We start from the raw sequence: 23732 nt of genomic DNA, 5'->3' as shown, positions 1-23732 counted from the left end.
ACAAAAACATGGCATAGAAGTGGGAAGAAAGGAAAGGAAGGAAAGTAATACTGAGAGCCACTGAAGCTTTATTCTTCAGACCAACTTTGGAAGAACAGTATTTCCCCAAACTTGGAGTATATAAAGATCACTTTTTTGGGTGTCACTAGACCACCCTCAGATTTGATAATTCACCAGAACTCAAAGAACTCTTTGAAAAATGTTGTATTCCCACTTGTGGTTTATTACAGAGAAACAGAGATTAAAATCAGTCAGAAGAACCACATAGGACTAGTCTAGTAAAATAACACATGCAGAGCTTCTAACTGTCCACTCACAAAATCATAGATAGCATTACTTTCCTACAAAGATTTTGACAATATACATGGAGTACTGCTAATCAGGGAAGTTCACCTGAGTCATGGTGTCCTGAGTCTTTACTAGGGCTCCAACACAATGGCATGGTGACTGTCTAAATGATTAATCACATTTTCTAACCCCATAAGAAGCCAAGCTGATACTGACTGAGTCAAAAGCTTCACCTTAATTCACACTATCACTATGTGGTTTGTCCCAAGGTTCTCAGGTAAATAAAAAAGACTCATTAAGAATGACACACCTGTAATCCCAGCAGCTCAGGAAGCTAAGGCAGGATGATTGTGTGTTCAAAGCCAGGCTCAGCAACTTAGTGAGGCCCTAAGCAGCTTAGTGAGACCCTGTCTCAAATAAAAAAAAATAAAAGGATTGGGGATGTGGCTCAGTGGTTAAGCATCCATGGGTTCAATCCCTGCTACAAAAAAAAAAAAAAAAAGAATGACACTCCAAGGGCTTAAAGGTTCCTTCTAGAAGTGAAGGCCAGACCATTTTTTGGAAGAGATTAAATTCTTTACTACACTGCAATTACCCTGCTTTCACTGGGAGTAATCACTGCCTTTTAAAAGCCCTGACATCCGTGTCTTACTAAGCTTAACTGCTGCATTATGATATTGATAAAAAAAGGAACTAGGTGTAGACTTGTGTAATTAATGTGCTTTCTATATTGACAAACTGTGATTTATACTTGGAAGACATTGGTTTATTTGACATTTGAAACCAACTAAGATCCACAGCTTAATGTTATTCCAAAATTAACAGTATAGTCTTCTTGTTCGATATATTAAGTCTTTACTGATACCATATGCCATATTTTTGCACAATACTGCTCAGAAAATCAATCCATAATGGAATTTTGATCTTTTCCTGGTTTAGCCATTTGTAGTATAATACTCCACAGTGTTGGGCAGTGGTAACAAGCTCTAAGCACTCCATTAGCCACTCCATTATGAGGGAAAACCAATAGTTTATAGTGTACTATATTGCTAAGCTAAGATGCTTGATAAGTTAGGTATGCTAAACATATTTTCAACTTAAAATATCTTCAATTTACAATTAGTTTACCAGGATGTAACCCCATTAATAAGTCTAAGAGCATCTGCATATCCAAACAAGTGTTAATTTTAGAGTATAAGCATTTAAAATCTTGGCATAAAATATGTGTGCTAGAATCAAAGCCTATATTTTAAAAGACTAAGAAATCTTGATGTAATATTTATTAAAGAAACTTAGCAACATTAAAATAGAAACATAAATCATTTTTCCAACTTCAAAACTTTTTCTATAAAAGTATTAAAATATTTTTTACCCTTAAGGAGGAAAACATCTTCCTCTGAATTAAAACAAGCACTAACAAAAACATGTGATCCAAACAAAATAGAAGATATATTTTGTCTAAAATTTAATCAACAGACTGGTGGGTATTGGTGGTATAGCACTTGCCAAGTATTTGTGAGGACCTGCATTTGCTCCCCAGCAGAGACGCAGACACACACACACACACACAAACACACACAGACACACACATACACACAGAGTTTAAAAATAAAAATCCAAAATTTTAAGTGGAGTATAACATTAAAGAGAAGTAGTTAACAAAATTCTTATAATGAAGACATAGAATATATTAGGTATTATTTTCTGCCTAAAGTCTTGAAAGAAAACATTTTTCCTGTAAGATACAACTGCACCAAATTTTAAAGAAAATGCTACAAGGAAGAAAGGTAAGCATATCTTTAATCCATACATAACAGCATACCATTATAATGTAATATATAATAAACATGAAAATGATAATTTATAAGACTATTTTCTAAAAACCTGAAGATACACTACAGCAATCAAAGAAATGCCTATATAAAAAATTAATGCATAAAATATAAGAATGTCTTAGAATAATAAATACACCCTCTGAATACTTTCACCTAATGCTATTATATTTTCTCATTCCTTATTGTGTTAATTAAATTCTGAACATTTACTATTGCCTTCCAAGGTCAAATGAAATGTTACATCCTATGACTGAGATTTTAGAATATTAGTTTTTCTTAAGGATGTCCTGCCCTCCAGTGGTATCTGCCTTAATATTTTCATCATATCTTTCTATACTGCAAAGAGAAGATGCATCACTTCTACATGTACATAGTGAAATTATATTACACTGTATGGCAGCATCAAATTTTTCTTCCATTATAAGCTCTCTCTCTGTTTGTATCCCTGCATCACATCTTGCAACCTGCAGAATGCAGTTATTATTTATTTTGCTTTGCAATACATGTTCTGAATTGCACTGGGGCTGTGAGTATTGATCTGTATTATTTTTCATTGACAACTGGTGGACATTCTCAGTTCGTTTGTGAATTTTGGTATTATCTTTACCACTCCTATCACCTGAAAGTTTTGACATCCTTTCTAGAGGAAAATTATTGATTGTTTCTGTAGTTTTGATGCATATCTTATTTGAGTCTTCAATTTGCTGCAATATTTGATCTTCATCTTCTGATGGCTAAAAGAAGTTAAATAATTTTGCTGTAAATAATACTTAAATTAATAAAATCGCTCAGTCATCTCCAAGTCAACATTCTTAAAATTCACATTATAGAAAATTTCTAAATACAGGAGAGACTTTGGCAGGTTACAAATCAAAGCAGCTATATTATCAAAGAGTCTTCAATGTACCACACATTCCAGCAGGTTATGAATTTTTAAATAATAAAAATGCAAAAGATATTTAAAAAACGAAGAGGAATCTTGTGTCTTCTCCATACCAATAATCATTGAATGCATCATTCCATCAATCTTTTATACTAAAGAAATGATGGGCAATACACTAATAACTTCAAAAGATTGCAGAAGTAATAGTTTTGAAGGAATCAGCTAAAACCTGTTTTATTATTTATTCACTGATTCACTAAGTAAAACATACCCATTATGTACATTTTATGGGTCCATTCCATGAAAGACATATCTTAAGAAGATAATATGAGTATCAGTTAACAGAAAATTAAGAAGAGTTTAATAAGAATAAATATGTGAACTTTTATCTAAAAAGACAAACTTTTAATAGGACTAGATTTAAATTTGCTAAGCTTGAATTTTTTAACTTCATGAAAATTTATTTAAGGAAAAAAATTCTTTTTATGAACATCTTATATTGAAACATATTACATGTATGATTATACAAATGGTATGAATCTACATCGTGCACAACCATAGAAATGAAAAGATGTGCCACATTTGTGTACAATGAATCAAAATGCAGTCTGTAGAAATAAAAAAATTAAAAGTATTGATTTCAAGCTAAAAAAAAAAAGCAGCAAATATAATAATCAAAAACGTAACTAAACCCAAGACAGAACATTAAAACTGAGCACAAATTGGAAAAAGAAGCCTCAATGCATTTATTTAGTCAAGAAATAAATATTCATTTACTAAAAGGCATCTGAAATGTGAGTGAAACAAAATTGTTGCTCTTCTCTTGGAACACACTTAATGAGTAGAAATGAATTAGTCAAATAATCACACATATGAACACATAACTACAAATTGAGAACAGCATTATAAAGAACCAGTATGAGGCATTTCCAGAGCATCACTAAGGGAGAAGCCGTACTGGTGAGCCAGGGAAGAACTTTTTGAATAAGTGACATATTTAACCTGAGACCTAAAGGATGAAAAGGAATAAGACTCAGGAAAAAGAAATTCCTGCCCTGAAGCAGGAAAGAGAATGACAAACTAAGGAAGATGAAGGGCAAGTACATGTGGAAGAGAAAGAAGAAAGGAAGAATACTAGAAGAAACCAGAAATGGTGGCCAGGAGCTAGTAGCCACTGTAAGAGTTCAGATTCTACAGGAATCCACTGAATAGTTACACATGGGAATAACATGATACAACTTATTTTATTTATTTATTTATTTATTTATTTGGTACCAGGGATTGAACCCAGGGGTACTTAACTACTGAGGCTTTTTTTTTTTTTTCATTAAATTGCTTAGGGCCTTGCTAAGTTGTTGAGGTTGGCTTTGCACTTGCAATCCTCTTGCCTCAGCCTCCTAAGCCACTGGGATTACAGGTTTGTGTCACTTCATCTGGACAACTTATTTTTTATTATGATAAAACTAAAAAAAAGAGAAGATATTGAGAAAAGAGTGAAAGTAACAACCAGAATAATTTAAGAACAAGATGATGGTAACTTAGAAAGGGGTTCTGGTACAAAGAGCTGAGAGTAGATAAATGCACAATTTATTTTGGAGGTAGAACTGATTGGACAAAGTAATGAAATGAAGGTGATTGAGGGAGGTAAATTTGAGAAAGAGAAAGAAATGACAATGTTAACTACTGTACTAGGTTTTTGATATGAACCCTTGGGCAGATAGGAAAGATAACTACTGATATGAGATATATTTTTAAAAAACTGATTTGGGGAGAAAACCAGAAGGTATTCAGTTTGAGGTATGAAAAAGATTTTTGTGAAATATATAAGATATGTCCAGTGGAAAACTGAACATCTAAAAAAGAACTAGGGCTAAAGGCATAAAGCTGGGAACTGACATCACCCAGATAATATAAAAGTCATTAGAATGTATAAAATCATTAAAGGTTTAGAGTATAGGTTAACAGAAGAGGGTCCTATATGAAACCCTAAACATTACAACATTAATATAGGGAAAAAAAGAAGTGAGCAAAGGCATGAAGCAGCACCAATACAGATATCAAGGAAACCAAGATAATGGGTTAACATAAAAGCAAAAAAACCAAAACCTATTTCAAAGAAATTGAATAATTTCTATCAATATCAGGAGTTCTCATAAGATAAAGACTGAAAAGCATCTAGTGAATCTGACAACACAAAAGTCACTGGTATCCTTAGCAAGATGGCAATTTAGATACCAAAGGCATCAAGAATGAAGACTGAAGAATGAAGGTAGAATTCCTTCCTAAACATGTGATTTATCAGTAGTGCAGATTCCCACTCAAAACTGTCTTTCAAATTATTCATATTTTAGTCTTTGACACCATTGTCCAATTTTTTCTTATGTAAGCCTTGAGACCTTTACTTTTTGAAGGTATGCTTGGATGTTTTATGCTTCAAATTATTGTGAGTTCTCTTTTTAAACGTGTTAAAAGAAATAAAACATTATGTATCTATTTTACATATACATAACTATATACATTTTTAAATTCTTTATATATAGTGTATATATATGTGTGCATATATATATAAGTTGTAGGTGGACACAATACCTTTATTTTATTTTTACGTGGTGCTAAGGATTGAACCCAGGGTCTCAGGTGTGCTAGGCGAGTGCCCTGCCTCTTAGCCACAACCCCAGCCCTACATACATTTTCATATATAACATATTGTGTGTGTGTGTGTGTGTGTGTGTGTGTGTATGATATGCAAAGACACATCTTATTAAGACAATTTTATAAATAAGATAGTTTTATGTAAATATTTTTTCTTTTACTGTTTTTTATTTGGTACTGGGAATTGAACCCAGGGGCACTTCACTGATCTACATCTCCAAATCTTTTTATTTTTTTATTGAGACAAGATCTTTCCAAGTTACTTAGGGCCTCACTAAGTTGCTAAGGTTGGCCTTGAACTTATGATCCTCTTGCCTTAGTCTGCCAAGTTGTTGAAATTATAGGCATAAGCTACCATACCCAACTGTTTACATTTGCTTATTTATTTTATTTTACATTTTTATGTTCATTTTCTTATGTTTTCGCCCTTTAGAATATTTCTTAAATTGTTTACTATTTACATTTTTATTTATATTACTTTTAATTTCTATTATGTATTGGTTCAACTGTTTTTCATAATGTAAAAGTGAACTGATAAAAAATAGTTCTAAATTAATATAACATATATTTAAAAGTAAAAAAGTATAACTTACCACCTCTGAACTAGAACTGAAACAACTATCCGTTGGCCTTGGAGAGTAACTGGTAGATTGACTACTTTGTGAAGAATCAAGATCTGAAAATAAAAGTTTAATTCATGAAGAATGGCATTCACTAATGCTCTATAAAATATTCAAAGGCAGGAGATACCTCCTTGTAAGATTAGCTAACATAACAAATAGCATTTTAAAATATGCCAAAATTAGTTAAAGTTTTGGATACTTGGCACCTTGCATTTCTAACAGGATTTACAGGTTTATTTTACTCTTAAAAGATTGGAATCTATAGGTAATAAGTGTACATAAGAGAGAAAAGCAGAAATGAGAAATTTCCAATATATAAGCCATTTTTTACAAACATAATTTAAAGTATCAATTGTAGGAAGAAGGAATAAACTGAGTTTATTATATCCCAAGGCATCAGACATTTGCTAATCTAATCAATGAAACTTCCCTGTGTAATCAGAACTGCATGAAAGGATTGCGGTTGTAACTCACTGGTAGAGCACTTGCTTAGCATGTGTGAGGCACTGGGTTCAATTCTCAGCACCACATATAAATAAATGAATAAAATAAAGGTCTATCAATAATTTTTAAAAAATTGAAAAAAACTGTATAAAATTTATTCAAAAAAAATCAAATACTATATTTTTTCATCATTGCTTAATATGTTATCTTATGATTGCAAACAAAGTTTAAAACTGGGCCTAGGAAACAGGACGTGACTTCCTGCCTACCAAACCAAACATCATTAATAGTAGCTTCAACTATTTCTGTGCCCTCATTTATGAAAATGGATTTCTATTAGGAAAAGCAAGAGGCAATGAAAGGGAGAGTAACAAAACATACCAAATCAAATGCTCTTCTCTACACAATAAGCCATGAGTACTATCTATTCATGCACCAGGTCAGGACTGATGCTTTCTGACACAGAATCTAACCTCAGTCAACTGAGAAGCAGAGGAGACTTAATCGAACTCCTCTTATTTTATCATTTCAGAAAGAAATTTATACCCCCAAAGAGCAGGTTCTTTCTGACAGGAGAAAAGAAAGCACAGGAAAGTTGTGGGTAAGGTATTAATAACAACATAATCTAATTAGGTTCACTGATTCCACAGGTACCATAAACTCACAGTCATCAGCAATGAAGAATTAATGTAAAACATCTTACAATACAGGAAAGGGAATGCTGATGGAAGTGTAAATTCAACTCAAAATTTACAGGTGACTACTTTATGTAAGGCACTGTGATAGTTTTAGCAATATGTGGCCATGAGCCTCTAAGTTTCCACACTTTTGTAGTAGACAATGATGTACATTTTTAAAAAGTCACAAAACAAAGACTTGACAAAAGAAGCCAGAAAAGGTACAAAATTAGTCAAGAGCTAAGTGTGTTGAGCTCCAGGGAAAGAAATATTTAAAGATTTACAATGAAAACATGAGAGTGGAGGTTTTGAACTATGAATAAATAATTTCCGAACAGACAAAATAAAAAGAAGGGACAAGGGATAAAGGGAAAAGAATATGCAAGGGAAAGTCAAAGGAAGTTGCATTTCAGGTCATCCACTAAGGCATCTAGCTAAGGATGGATTACTGGAGTGGGGAGACTGATCAAAGTAGGTCAGTTAAGAGATTAACTGCATGATCTAGGTATGAAGAAATGAGAATCTGTAATAAAGCAATGAAATTGGGATGGAGAAGGGGCAAGAGAATCAAATATCAAGAAAGTTTTCAGTTAGCCTCAATTTTGGCAAGCATGTAACTTTTAAATTATTTCTGAATCTGTACTATCTCAATAAAATCTGACAAAGACTACACACACACACACACACACACACTTTACAGAAAATCTCATTTAGGAATATTGATACAAAAATCTAATAGCAAATAAAATATTAAGTTAAAAAGTTTCTAAAAATAAACAGTATCATAACACACCATAATGTGGTAGGATTTATTATAAGAAGGCAAACATGGTCCAAATTGAAAAATGCAGTAATAAGATTCACCTTTGTAAAAGATCTATATCACAATTGGATGACATCTCACACATATTAGGAAGACCACAATTATAAAAAAAATAAAAATAGAGTAAGTATGGATGAGGAGGTAGAAAAACTAGAACTCTCTTGCACTGTTGGTAGGAAAGTAAAATGGGGCAAGTACCATGGAAAATAGCCTCAAAAAATTAAAAATAGAATTACCACATGATCTAGTAATCCTACTTATAGGTACATGGCCAAAAGAATTCAAAGTAGGATCTAAAAGAGAGATTTGAACTCTCAAGTTCATTGCAACATTAATCACATAGCCAAAGGCTGGAAGCAATATCATTAATGGATGAATGGACCAAACAAAAGTGGTATATACATACGATTAGAATTTCATGCAGCATTAGAAAGAAGGTTAATCTTGTTAGTTATATGTTACAATATGGATGAACCTTAAGGTCATTATGTCAAATGAAACAAGTCAGTCACAGAAAGATAAATACTGCAAGATTCCACTTGTTTGAATATCTAAAGTAGTGAAATTGATGAAAATATAAAATAAAAGGGTGGTTGCTAGGGACCAGGGGAAATGGGATTTAGGCAGTTGTTGGTTAGATACAGAGGCATATGGTTGATGATAAAGCACTAATTTCACATTATGTGGTTTGGGCCACAATAATTTTTTTTAAAAACTCTAAGAAGAAAAATTAATAATCATTCTCACAGAAGCTAAGACTCACTCTTACCCAAACTACTAATTTCTCAAAATCACCTCACCAAGAAATTCTTGATAAAAATAATCAATACAAATGCACACAAGTCCGCAACCCAGAATCTTAGGGTAGAAATATAGTAAGTATATTTATACTACATTAGCAACAAAAACATAAAAAGTACCTATGTATAAGTGTAATAAGAAACATGCAGAATCTACTTGAGCAACTTTTTAGAAAGTGCTTAAAGATATTTTAGGTAACTACAACTATAAATTTAGACAGAATCAATGGAAAGACACCCTTATTCTTAGGGTTACTCAACATCATTACAATAACAATTCATACTAAGTTAAGATACATACTTAGCAGTTTCTTAATAAAAATTAAAATATCTCTTTTGGAGCTAGATTAATTTAGACTATTTTTAAAGTTTATATGAAAAAAATATTTAAGACTTGCCAAGAAAGGCTTTTTGAAAAGTGCAGAGAGATGTAACACAGAAATTAAACATACTATAAAACAATCGTAAGAGAATGGCATTGGCACACGAAAATTAGGAAAGACCAATGGAACATTTAAGAAAACCCCCAAACAGATCAGATAATATAGAAAGTTAGCATATTAAAAAGGCAATATCATAAATATCTAGGGAAAATATTTTTTAAAAAACTCTGATTGATATATGTCTCATACTTTAAATCAGGATAATCTCCAAATAACTTAGAGATAAAAATGTAAAAATATAAAACCATCCTACAGCTATAAGAAAATATGGTGAATTCATTACAACCTGGGAGTGTGGAAAACTTCTAATGTAATCCAGAAATAGTAAAATATTGTCAAACAAAGCAAGAGACAATGTAAGTAAGAACAAAATACACCAAAAGTTAATATATTAAACTAGAAGAAAACATTTATTATTTATATCACAGAATGTAAATCTCTTTAATATATAAAGAGGAAGTTCTTAAGTATCAAGAAAAAAGACCAAAAACCTAACTGGTCAAAAGGCATGAATGCCAAGTTCACACACACAAAAAAAATGAAACAACCATTGAACATATTTAAAAGATGCTCAGCTTCACAAACAGAAAGGAAGTACAAACGAAAACCTATCTATCCATCTCAAAATAACTCAAAATAACAAAAAAAAATTCCTAAATTTGAAAACAATCTCTGTTGATAAGGCTGTGGAATAACATGCACTTGCTGGTGTAATGGCTAATGCTGCAAGTAAGGAATTTGGTAACATCTAAAAAGTGGAAATTTAGCAATGGATATCAAATAACAGGGAATCTGGTGACTGAGGAATCCCACCCCTAGAAATTATCACCAAAATACACCTCCACAAATAACAAATTTATGCATCAAGTTGTTTAGTTACAACATTTGCAAGTAATCACCCAAATGTTCATCAATAGAGCACTAATTAAATCAACTGCAGTAAATGTACTAAATGAATGACTAAATAGTCATAAAGGATGAAAAATATCTAGTGCTAACATGGGACAATCTATAGGAGTCACTTAATTCATTCACATAATAGCATGCATTACATTCAGAGCAAGAAAGGAAGAGAACTGAGTTTTGTGTGTATGCATTTTTTTATGTTTTAGGCTTTACTCGGGGCAGAGGAACCCCACAGATTGTAAGGATAAACCATAAAATGACAAAAAATACCCATAAATTGAAGGAAGCAAGGCAGAGAGGATGGGACTAAAAGTCAGACTAATGTTTTACATATTTTAAGAATTAAAGGAAAAAACTCCATAGAAGTTTCTAAGTACCCTAGCAGACTAGATAACCTGAACAACCATTCTAGCACAGAATACCTACAAAGTGTCAGGAAAATATGAAACTTTTATCTGCCACTTCAATAAAGAATGAAAAGACTACTCAACTGTGAAGTATCTGTTACATACAAAACTATAAATAATTAGTATCCAAGATTCAAAAGAGATTTATAAGAGACACAGAGAAATAAAGATACATAAAAGATACATCCCATAAGGAAAACCAAACCTCTTAAAAGAAGGGCTAAAGATACAAAAAGCATTTCACAAATGAAACAGATAACCAATTAACCTAATAAGTAATCAAGGAAATACATTAAAATATAATAAGATATCAAATTACCAACAATGACAAAAGATTGACATAGTGTTGATTAAAATATGTGACTAAGATTCTTACCCCTTTCTAATTGCAGGTAAAATAAGCACAATCACTTTGGAAAATAATTTTGCATCAAACTGGCAATTCTACTCCTAGTAATACACCGTGAGTAATTTTATATACATGTGTACCAGAAGAAATGTCAAGCATGGTCAAAAGAGCAAAAAGCAAAATATTCAAAACTATCTAAATATCTCTTGCCAGAAGATGCATAAATAAATTGTGGCACATTCACACAACAGAATGCAATAAATAATAATAATAAAATGTAAAAGCAAATGAACCTGAAAATATAATACTAGGTTAAAAAAGAAAGTTGCAGAAATATACACAGAAGGTTTTCAATATGTAGAAAGTTTAAAATCAAGCAAAAGAAAAGTCTGTGTGATAATATCTCAAGAAACAAATTCAGGAAAATAGTTACCTCTAGGGGGCAGGATAGGAAATGCAATTGAAAATATTTTCAAAAGTACAGTATTTATATATTATTTCTTAAGGTACATAGTTGAATATATTTATTTTACTGTTTGTTAAACTGTATACATTATTTATATTCATCATGTTTTTTATAAGAATTTTTAGAGTCAATTGCATTACTAGTATGTTCTGATACCTATAAAATACTTATTTGCTGGTAAAATTCTAAATTTTTTTAAAATTTAACTGATTTCTAGTTGTTGATTTTAAAAAGAATAAAATTCACTTATGCAGTCATACTGACAGATTTTCTTAGAAGGTGTTGGCCTTCTTTTTAAAGAACATGTTCTTCCTTCTTCCATCAGAATCTAGGAAAAAACCAAAATTTTAACAATTTCCAAGTATGTGTGATAGTATCCACTTAAATCTACCCAATCAATACCACTGAAATGTTTTATAGTACCTTCCCTTTACAGTACTTTAATTCAACAAAGATAATCTCTCTCTCTCTCTCTCTCTCTCTCCCTCTCCCTCCCCCCTCTCCCTCTCCTTCTCTCTCTCTCTCTCTCTCACACACACACACACACATACACACACTCTTAACCTGTGGTGAATAAAATGAAATTTAAATTGGTTTAGAAGCAGTAAGCAACAGAATAGACACTTGCCAAGAAATAAATTACAGACAAAAAGGAAAACCTTCAGGTGATCACAGTAAATTCAGTTGAAAAAAGATATGACATCAAGGTATTCTGGGGATTTGTTCTATTATTTTCCTTTTGATTTTTAAAATTGGGTTATCAGTCATTTACTAAAATAAACAACAACAACAACAACTCTTACAGGTATGAATTTTCTGCAGAATGTAACACTGGTTTTGGTTTTCTTCACTTTCTGTGTAATCTGTAGTTTGTTTTCATTTCCTTTCTTCTTATTCAGATTTTTTAATTTGTTCTTTTTCGTTATAAAGGGCAATAGAATATATTTGGACATATCATGCCTACATAGCCTTTATTCTTATATTTTTAAAACCCCAAAAGTGTCTCTTCCTTTTCAAAATGTTAAAAGGAGGATAAACAACTTTTGGGGGGTTGATTTCAAATTTTATTAAATTTTGATTGCAGGATACAGTTACAATTCTCTGCTTTGCTGAATTTTTTAGATTTTCTTTATGGCTTACTACATTAATTTTGTTTGCAAATATACCACAGGAAAAAAATTTGTTAAAGAAAAAAATTTCAGGCTGGGGATATAGCTCAGTTGGTAGAATGCTTGCCTCATAAGCACAAGGCCCTGGGTTTGAATCCCCAGCACCACAAAAAAAAAAGAAAGAAAAGAAAAAAATTTCTATATATTCTTTCTTGGTGGGATATAGAGTTTCAGATAGACAGGGGGAAAAAAAGGAGAAAGTGCTTATTCACCAAACCTGATTCCCTTTCCTCTTGGACATATGGCTAGACCACATATCCTAGTCTCCCCTGAAGTTGGTTTGGACTTGTGGCTTAATTTCTGGTCAGTGGCAGAAGTAATATTAGTAATATTGCTAATCCAGTCCCATAAAAATCTACCAATCCTCTACTTCCTTCTTGCTTCTGCTGTCTGACACCAACATGTACTACAAACATGGAAAACACCAATTAAAGACAGGTATCTACAAGTTTGAATCCCTAAATAAATATGTGAAACACAATGATGTACCCCATTTGTATATAATGAATCAAAATGCAGTCTGTAAAAAATTAAAAGCTAAATAAAAAAAGAAAAGAAATATGTGAAACACAGTCACTTTCCTAACTTTATCACTATTTCATCTTTTCTGTTCAATTATTGAAACATTCAAGCCCCAAACCTGCACCAAGAACTAGAAAAAGGAGTGGTGATATTATAGTAAGAAACCTGATCAACTGGTAAAGCTATACAGACTCTAAGGCTGCATGCACTCCATTATCCACTTCAAATATGTTCACAAAGGATAACAAAGAAGATCTTTTCAACTGAGAAGAAACTTAGTTATTCAAGGAACTTGCCCTATTCTCCCAAGATAGCAAGTGTTCACAATGCTTGCCCAGCAGAATTTCATGGTTGATATGATCAGAAATTCTAACTTCTATTCTTTTCTAAATTGGCTTCTTGCTGCATTTATGCTTTCCTGTTTTAATACTATACACACACACACACACACACACACACATATATATATATATTGCTATATTGTATATATATTGTTATACATAGTATTGTATTAGGTTATACATATGGTTTATATAAATGACAACACTCTCATTACTTCATACAGGAAATTAAACTATTTGATATCAAACAGATCATTTATGACCTCCTCTTTTAAATTATCTAGAATTATCTCATGCCATACTCCTCATAATTTATAAATAGTAGCAATAACAGTAACTAGAATGAGATAGGTACTTGAAGTTTCTTGAACAAGATACACTCTCTCACATCTTTGGTCCATTTATGTTGCTCCTTCTTCCCAGACATTTCCTCCATTCAGCAAATTTACTGAGTTTTTCTCAGAAGTTTTCTTCTCTATCACATCTTCCTCCTGATTACCCATGAAACTTAGTAGTGTCCTTCAGTAGGATTCCACTGCCTTTTGTACAAACTACAATTAGAATAGTTTGTCTAAATGCATTAGATTTTCTGTCTCTATCTACTAGACAAAAACTTCTGAAAGACAAGTTCCATGTCCTTCCATCTCTGTCGCTTGCAGTCTAGTACCTAACAATGTAATCTTTGTTAAAAGAAAGACTGTTTTTGACCTTTGTTCCCCAGTGTATAGGAGACAGTCAATGTCTAATAATGAATTCATAATATTCAATACATATTTATTGCAGAAAAAAGAGAAAACAATATAGTTGAGAATATCAAGTCAGATAAGACAGTAGTTTGAATCCTGAATCAAGTGTGTGATTGTGAACAATTTATTTAATCTCTCTAAACTTATTATGAAGAGGGACTGTTTTAGTCAGCTTTCTTTTCACAGCGATGGACTAAAATACTGAATGAGACCAATTGTGGGGTAGGAAAAGTTTATTTGGGGGCTTATGGTTTCAGAAATCTCAGTTCATGAACAGTTGGCTCCATTCCTTGGGACTGGAGGTGGGGCAGAAAATCATGGTGGAAGAGTACAGCAGAGGGAGTGGCTCACATAATGATCCAAAAGTAGATAGTGATACTCCACTTCCAGATACAAAATACATACCCCAAAGTCACACCTCCAATGCCTACCTCCTCCAGCCACATCCTAAGTACCTTCAGTTACCACGCAGTTTCCCCATTAGGGGATTAATTCACTAAATGGGTTAAGGCTCTCATAATCCAATCATTTCTCCATGAAACCTTCTTGCATTGTCTCACACAAGCTTTTGCGGGACACCTCATATCCAAACCATAACAGGGATTGTAACATTATATAACCAAGGCTTATATATGTTTCAGTATTCTTAAATATATAACTATGTTCACTTAGAGCACATTGAAGTCTAATGAGTTTTTATCTTGGGATATATTTTATCTGTATTTAAAATGTATCTAGATCGGTTTGTTTCAAATGAATGTTACAGTTTCTGAAAAGGTGTTTTTATTTCTAGATTCAAGCTATAATTTTACAATATAAAAAAATAAGAAAAAGAATATAGCTAAAAAGAAATTTATGAATAAACGCTAACCTTGAGTCAAAGTAACCCATAATGGTAAAATATGATAGAACACAAACTGACTTAATTAGAAAAATAATGTAACAATGCACTTTACCTCACCAAGACTTAAATCCCAGGATTGCTTAGAATATGATTCTTCCAAAGGGATACTGCCCCTATGGGTTATAAAAAAAGACAGTATTAAAATTTACTTTACCTCTGAAAATTGTTGTTCTAAATTATGGTTTCAAAAGTTGGCTCTGAATCAGAATTATATAAGAGGTATTTTTTAAAAACAGATTCATAAGCTCTATGTTAAAGAGTTTATTTATTATGTATATGTAAAATTTTGCACTTTGTAGTTTCGAAATCATCCCCTCAAGAAAATTGGGATCTGCAGCCAGGTTTGGAAAACATGTTCTAAATCACTTTCATAAGTACATTTAAAATTCAAGATTTAACATGGTTTTCCACTCAAAAATTTCTGGATATTTGAAGAACAAGAATTTAATATGTTAATTAATGAAATCATTTGTGAGTATACATTTTAATTTGAATATGCCAATCCATAAAACAGCATGTATGCATTCATCTTATCAATATTTTTTAATTTCCTGAAGAATTAGTGTCAGAATAAAAATCTGTTCTAGTTCATGATGTTGAGTCACAAAGATTTCAGTAAACTACTAATATACCAAGGAATCTGAGACTATTCAGATACTATAGCTAAAATAAAGTTTAATTACCTATAATTACAGATTATCATATAGAAGAGCCAGTAAGGCAGCTACAAAACTCTAAGAAATAAGTTAAATACAAACCAAAGATGGATAACAGAGTATATGAAAACAGTGTAACTGAAAATATCGAGTCAGATAAAACAGTTTTTTGAATCATAAGTCGAGTGTGAGTATGTGAATTTATTTAATCTCTAAAGTTCAGTCTCTATTTTTATAAAGTCTTCACAGGATTAGAATTTTGTGGATGTACTAAAGCTTTTAGCTTCTTAAATGCAGAACATTTGTACACCAAGAGTAAGATTTGGGGAAGATTGTTTTCATATAGAAAAAAATACATCAATGATAGAATGGAGGAGATAATAATCCTGAACACTGAGAACACATGAAGTCTCTCACAGGTAAATGCTGGTAATAAGGAGTATGTTTTATTCTTAAATCACAAACTGTCCCATAAATTGATAATATGCTTGCATATACCACTGACATATGAATTGTTACTCCCTGTTCTGATTCTAAAACAACCAAGCAATATTCCTATGGAAAGTAAAAGTAAAAATAAAAATGTGCTTTTCATGCCAGTAAGCATTCCTATATGTGTCACTTAAGTTTCTTAATGTAAATAAATAAATTGAAATTCTGTTCATATGAATTTCTTAATTACATAATTTCTCAAATGTAATCAAGACTAATATTCAGATCAGAAGGTATTTTGGGAGTTGGCAAATATGTGCACCATACTTTCCACAATGGTGATAATACCAGGACTGTGATTACTGGTAACACACCATTATAACCAGGTTGTTCAACTTCAGACAGTAATATGCCTACCTCACTTTGCACTAGTTCAAACTTCTACATGCTAGATACTAATTTACATTCCCAGATTTACCTAAAAACTTACATAGAGTTCACTGGATATTCCTGGATATTTTTCTGTGGTGTTTTCTCTTGGTAAACACTTTCAAGTTTTCCTTCAAAAATTAAAGTGTGTTAAAAATTTAGCATAGTCTATTGTCATTTTTCAATACAAAGCATATTAGCATTACACAGAGAAAAATCACCAGACCACAAAGTCATGTAATAGTCATTATATTTCTGGTTTCATATTTCTCCAAATACAGAAACATTCATATAAATATATACAGTAGAGTCATCTCTTGGTATCTGAAGGGGATCAGTTCTAAGATCTCCTTCTGCCCCCCTGCATATATCAAATCCAAGGATGTTCAAGTCTCTCAGATAAAACAGTTTATTATTTGTATATAACCTACACATATCCTCCTGTATGCTTTATATTATCTCTAGGTTACTTATAATGTCCAATACTATAAGAATGATACATAAAAAGTTATAATATTGAATTCTTTAAGAAAAATGCCAAAAATGTCTGTATTTGGATGCATTTATTTGTTTATTTAGATACCAGGGATTGAACCCAGGGGTGCTTAACCACTGAGCAACATCCCTAGCCCTTTTAATTTTTTTTATTTTGAGACAGGGTTTCACCAAGTTGCTTAGGGCCTTGCAAAGTAGCTGAGGCAGGCTTTAAACTTGTGATCCTTCTGCTTCAGCCTCCCAAGCTGCTAGCATTCAGTACCAACACAACCAGCTCAGATGCAATTTTATTTTTAAATCGTTTCAATGCATGATTAGTTTAATCTTCAGCTGGGGAGCCTACAGATATGGAGGGATATGGAGGGCTGACTGTATGTGTGTATATATACACCTAAGATATACTAATATATGTATTAAAACTGAAGAAATATAGAGTATTACATTTTCTACATACAACACTCACCTTTCCTTTCAGAGTTGATTGGGTAACAATCCTTCTCAAAAGATACAGCAAAGTCATTTACTTCATTGTTGTTGTGCTTTTTCTGATAGTTCCTGGTTGATTGATATTTTTCTGGATAACTAGTTTTATTAAAAGTAAAACTACTAGAAGTTGACTCTGGAACTATAAAAATGCTTCTGTTTCCATGAGTGGGATGATTTTCATTGGAGCTAGTAACTAAACAAATATCCCCTGAACTATCATAGCCACATTTGTCAAAGGTTTTCTTTATCTTTTGTTGATCTATGTCTAATAAATTTATCATATTTTGATGAACAAAAGAGTCACAATTCTCTGACAGAAGTGTATGTGTTGGCTGGTTCATATTCTCCAGAAAACTTGAAACTTCTTTTTCACTTTCTTCCCAAATTTGTTGTACTGATTGTTTTTCAATAACGAGATCTGACTGTCTTCTTTTATCCACATTCCCAAAATCCTGACTCATCATTATTGCTGATCTTTTAGAAAGGAAATTCCCATTTCCTAGACTTTGAGATAAATTAAAATATATTTAGCAAGAAAAGCACAGATCATTTTCATTTATAAATACTAACTTTAAACTTTAGAAACATATTGAGTAGCTACTAACATTTACTTGGATTATGTTTCTATTTTTATATTTAAGTAAATAATACTCCTTCAGGTGGAAATTTATCAAACGTGCTCTTCTATTGTATATAAAATCAATGTATGCTCAGTTTTGTATTTCAACATGAAAATTTAGTACATAGCTCGATTTATTTTTGTACTAGCAAAAGAAACTACAAATGACCTACATATAGCAGTTTTTCCATAATAAATTCTAGCAAATAACCTAGATAACCACTGTATGTCACTGCTGCTCTCCATTTAACCAGAGAAAGACAATTAGAAGACATGTGGAGAAAAGTTAGCCCATGTAACACTATCAAATCATAAAGTTATAAGAACATTATACCATTATATATTATAATGGTACCATTACACCATTATACATTATTTCTCAACCTAACAAGGAAACAAAAATAGCTCTAAAATTCCTAATGAAGAGAATATACGTATGAAGGTGTGTTTAAGTAAAAAGGCAAAGAGATAAGGTGAACTAGATGAAAATTAATTAGGTGTATATTAGATAAACAATAAGCTCCTTTCTAATACACAAATGCTAATTCTAGGTTAAGTTCAACTTGTATAAAAGAGTCAAAGGCTAAGATAAGAAAAAAACTAGAAAAAGAGGTGTTTTTGTTGTTTTGTTGTTGTTGTTGTTTTTTTTTTTTTTTTTTTTTTTTTGATTACCAATGACTACAAATGTATTTGGGATTGGGTTATTCCAGCAGTTAGAGGTACCAAAGAAATTTTAAAAAGAAACATGCACATTGATAAAACTCAGATTTCCAACTTTATTTTTAAGGTAAATATTTAATGGACAGCAGCTGTGCCCCAGGCACCAGGTCATGTATTGGGGATAGAGAGAGATAAAATAACTCTGAGATTAAAAGAAGGAAATAGGAAATTAATGTTTTGCCCATAAATGCCCATAGCTATTAGGGTCCTACACTGTTTTGCAATATGGATTGTCTTATTGCTGTTTTAATCAGAATAATATTTCTACTAAAAGACACAATCCATAGTAATAATATTCACCATTAGTACCAGAGAAATGCCTGCTACTCTACATAGAAAGAACAAAGGTAGAAGACCTTACAAGTTATAAAGTATACAATAAATGTAAATCATCATATTAAAGGTGTTTTAAGCACTCTCAGAAGAATTATTCACTAAGAGATCTGGGCAATAGAAAAATATATAACATATAGTTATTACCAACAAGAAATTTATAGTATGGAAGAGGAAGAAAAAATTACAAAGTGATCAGTATTATCCTATAGCCAAATTCAAATTCTACAATAGTATATAGAAGAGATTCTTCTTTGAAAAATCAAGTAGGTGGTATTTGGAGACAATGTTGATATTACTTTTAGAGATGACAAAAATGATGCTAAAGAACTAAAATTGTATTAAGGCAAATCAATCCAACTTTTTAAATATTTTTCTATAAGCATAAAATTAATTAAAATTATAGACAAAAACATAAAAATTACTCAACTATAATTTTTTCATATATTCAGAATGCAATTTAATGTATACCTACTACATAGTAAGAAAGTAAGAGTTTATATTCTAGTGAAAAATTCAATAAATAAATAATTAACAATAAGAATTATGGATAAGAATTAAAAGGAAACAAACAGAAAGATAATTATGGGTACTACAAGATCACAAAACAGAACAGCTTGTAGTGGAGGTCAAGTTTCAGATAGTTCCATCCGGAAAATTCTTATTAAGGAAGTAATAGATAAGATATAGAATAGTTAACACGTGAAGAGGGTGTAAACAGAGAAATGGAATAATCAACAAATGCAAAATCTGTAGCATGTTTGAGAAACAAGAAGAAGAATAAAGCTGTAATAGAAGCATTAAAAGAAACTTTTGATCAACGAGAAAATACAACAGCGCCCAGAATATGCAGAGTGTGGTTTTTATAATGAGCAACAAGAAATCATTTGACAGTTCCAAGTACAAAAGTAAAACTGATTTATGTCATGGAAAATACTAGTCTGGTAATACATCAATTGATTTTTGAATGCTGAACCAACCTGGTATACTTGAAATATATCATAGTTGGTTGCAGTATACTAAAAAGTAGAAAAAGAAACTAATCTGACTCCTGGGGGAAGAATGAATCCCAGGATTTCCATCTGGCAAAAATAAAATGAGAGATGAGATACACCCTCCCAACTGATATAATTTAAAAACTGGACAAAATATATGGGGCAGGGCTTGGGGTGTGGGTCAATGGTACAGCATTTGCCTAGGATTAGGATTCTTGAGATCCTGAATTTGATCCCCTGGACCACAAAAAAAAGGTGTGTGTGTGTGTGTGTGTGTGTGTGTTGACGACAGTTTTCAGACATGGGACAAGGTGGAGCAAGATAATTATCTTTGAAGAGAGCATCCAAGTCACAGCACAGGGATAGAGGACATAGAGTCAGTTGATTCCCTTTCCTGAGAAACAAAGCTGGGGATCTAAGAATACTGCAGAGAAAAGAGTTCACAGGTTAGAAAAGCATAAAATAGAGTGCTTCAAAAAGAGAGCTCCTGATACATAGCAGATCCTTCTCCAATGTTCAGCTAAGCACTAATCAGCACATGCATGCGAAAGAATTACCCACTGCTGGGAAAAGAACCACCCAAGATAAAAAGATAGAATAATCCCAGGAGTTCACACAGGAGTGGAAAAATTCTGTGCTCCCATCTAACAGAACAGAAAAACTCATAATGTAAGAAAAATCAAGAAAGTACTCAGAAGGGTATCACCCTCAGCAGTGGGACAAAAATCAGTCATAGAATGAAGGCTTTAAGTCCTTCAATATGTCTTTCAAGTCCTTAAAATTTAAAAGCAAGCCTGAAGATGATACTATTTTCAAGTAGAAAAACTTAAAAATCCCAGAATAAAGAAAATTCCAGATCAAAACTTACTACTATTTCTCCTAATACCAAAATTTCCTTCAAGCCAAAAGATAAAAGTTTACAATATATATAAAATCCAAATACAATTACCAAGAAGACAAAAGCAGCAGAAAATTGTAATTCATAATGAGGAACAAAATCAATTATAAGATATAAACCAAGAATGATACATATAGAATTCACAGAAAAGGGTGTGATATGAATTATCATAACTATATTCCCTACATTTAAGAAGATAGAGGAAAAATTGAGAATTTTTAATAATTACATAGAAGACATAAGAATAGGTAAAATCAAATTTCTAGACATGAAAAAATATACTGGATAGGATGACCAGCACATTAGATAGCAAAGGAGATACAATTAATGAAACTGAAAATATAGTAAGATATTCTACTTTATATGAAACAATGAATTAAAAAACTGAAAAAAATTATAAGCATCAGCAAACTGTGATACAACTTCAAGTAGATAAATTACTAATTTGAGTCCCCAAAGGACAGAGCTATTGTTTAAGTGTCAACCAAATGTTCACGTGTTAAAGGCTTTGTTCCCAGCCTGTGATGTTATTAAGAGTGTTATGGTTTGGATAGATGATATCCCTCAAAGACTTGAGTGTTAAAGGTTTGGTCCCCATTGTAGCAGTGTTCAGAGGTGAGACTAATGGAAAGCCAAATACCTGTGAGGTTGTAAAAATTAATCATGAATTTAGTGGCAAGGTCTTAAGGAAGCCCGATATTGCAGCTACTTAAGACTATAATACTAATTGGAGCAAGCATAAACCACTTGAAAATTTCACAAAGAGATCTGAAAACAAATAGTCATAATGGAGAAAATTTGATGAAACCAAAACTTTAAAAGGTCAATAAAATGACATACCTTTAGACACACTAACCAAGAAAAACCACAGAAGATATGTTCTAGCAAACAAGGGACCTCACCCTCTGGCCCCTGGAATTTCAAGGGTATATAATAAATAACTTCATGCTAACAAATCATGCAATTTAGAAGAGATGGACAAACTCCTAGAAAAAAGCAAATAACACAACTCAAGAAAAAAATTAAAATTCTGAATAGATCATAATAATACAGAAAATGAATTCATTATTAAGTTCTGCCACTAAGAAAAGTCCAGGTACAAACTGATTCAGTAGTGAATTCTATGAAATATTTAAAGAAGGAATATCATTTTTTTCCCCTTCAAACAGAGGAAAAAATGTTTTCCCAACTTATTCTATAAGCCCAGTATTACCCTGGGACCCAAGTCATACAAAGATACCACAAGAAAATTTGAGTCTGATTTCTTTCATGAATGCTGACACAGAAATCATCAACAAAATTATTGGCAAACCAAATCCAGTTACATAAGGGTAAGATTATATACCATAACCAAGCAGCTTTTATCCCAAGGCGGCCATTTTAAAACAATATATATTAATAAATGGAAAAACTACATGGTAGTCTCAAGAGACACAGAAACAACATTTGACTAAATCCATGATAAAAGTTCTAAATAAACTAGAAATAGAAGTTTCATAAATTCATAAAGGGCATCTACAAAAACAAGCAAACAAAAAATACCCACATCTAACATCATATTTAGAGACTGAATACTTTTTCCTGAAGGTGGAGAACAATGCAAACATCTCTGCTCTTGTCATTGCTCTTCAGGACTTCTAAATTAGAGGTTCTAGTCAGTGCAGTCAGGTAAGAAACAAAAGTAAAAGGCATCCAGATTGAAAAATGACAGATAAAAATACCTTTACTTGTAGATGGCATAATGTTCTATGGTATAAACCCAAAAGAATTCACTAACCTATCTACTAGAGCTAATAATTATTTCAGCAAGGTCAAAGGATATGAGGCAGATATATGAAAATAAATTGGATTCTTATATACTAGTATGGGGCAAAGGGAAATTTCCCCTCTACCCACTGAATAAGTTGACATATTAAAGTGAATTTATTAAGAGGAGAAAGGGGGGAAATCACCATATAAGGGAAAATCACACAAGAGGGATTACCTACCAGCACAAAATTATTCAGAAGTTTAAATATCCTATTTCTGTAAGAGCAGGGGAAAATGGGGAATGTAGACAACTTTAAGAGGAAACAGTAAATGACTTTTAGGGGATCTCAATGGGTTTAGAGAACAAACCAGCAAACATTCTGGACTACATATCAGATATAGTTTGTAAATAATTATCTTTAGAAATAAAATAGAGGACAATGAAATGTGACTAAAGTCTGTTTAGGTACACTGACAGAACTAAAAAATGGATCAGACCTAAATGTAAGATCTAAAACTACAAAATAGAAGAAAATCTTAATGATATTGGGTTAGATAAAAAGATTTTAAAAATTGCATCAAAATTTAAACCTTTCTACTCTTTAAAAAAGTACCCTTCAGGGCTGGGGTTGCAGCTTGAGT

General features: G+C 31.9%; 1 protein-coding gene across 1 annotated transcript in view; it reads right to left on the bottom strand.

The window, feature by feature from the left end:
- Positions 1–2070: 2070 nt before the first annotated feature.
- Positions 2071–23732, bottom strand: part of C4H12orf40 (chromosome 4 C12orf40 homolog) — a 61404-nt gene continuing 39742 nt past the window's right edge. The window contains exons 8-13 of the mRNA XM_047548590.1: positions 17754–18280; positions 16857–16926; positions 15331–15391; positions 11861–11924; positions 6252–6334; positions 2071–2857 (exon numbers count right to left, since the gene is read on the bottom strand). Of these exons, the coding sequence (XP_047404546.1) occupies positions 2390–2857; positions 6252–6334; positions 11861–11924; positions 15331–15391; positions 16857–16926; positions 17754–18280 (1273 nt within the window). The 3' untranslated portion in view covers positions 2071–2389. The remainder of the gene's footprint in view (positions 2858–6251; positions 6335–11860; positions 11925–15330; positions 15392–16856; positions 16927–17753; positions 18281–23732) is intronic.

The sequence above is a fragment of the Sciurus carolinensis genome, chromosome 4, assembly GCF_902686445.1.
Source record: "Sciurus carolinensis chromosome 4, mSciCar1.2, whole genome shotgun sequence".
Classification (NCBI taxonomy): domain Eukaryota; kingdom Metazoa; phylum Chordata; class Mammalia; order Rodentia; family Sciuridae; genus Sciurus; species Sciurus carolinensis.
The sequence above is the reverse complement of the archived record's forward strand: the minus strand, read 5'-3'. Positions and strand labels throughout refer to the sequence as shown.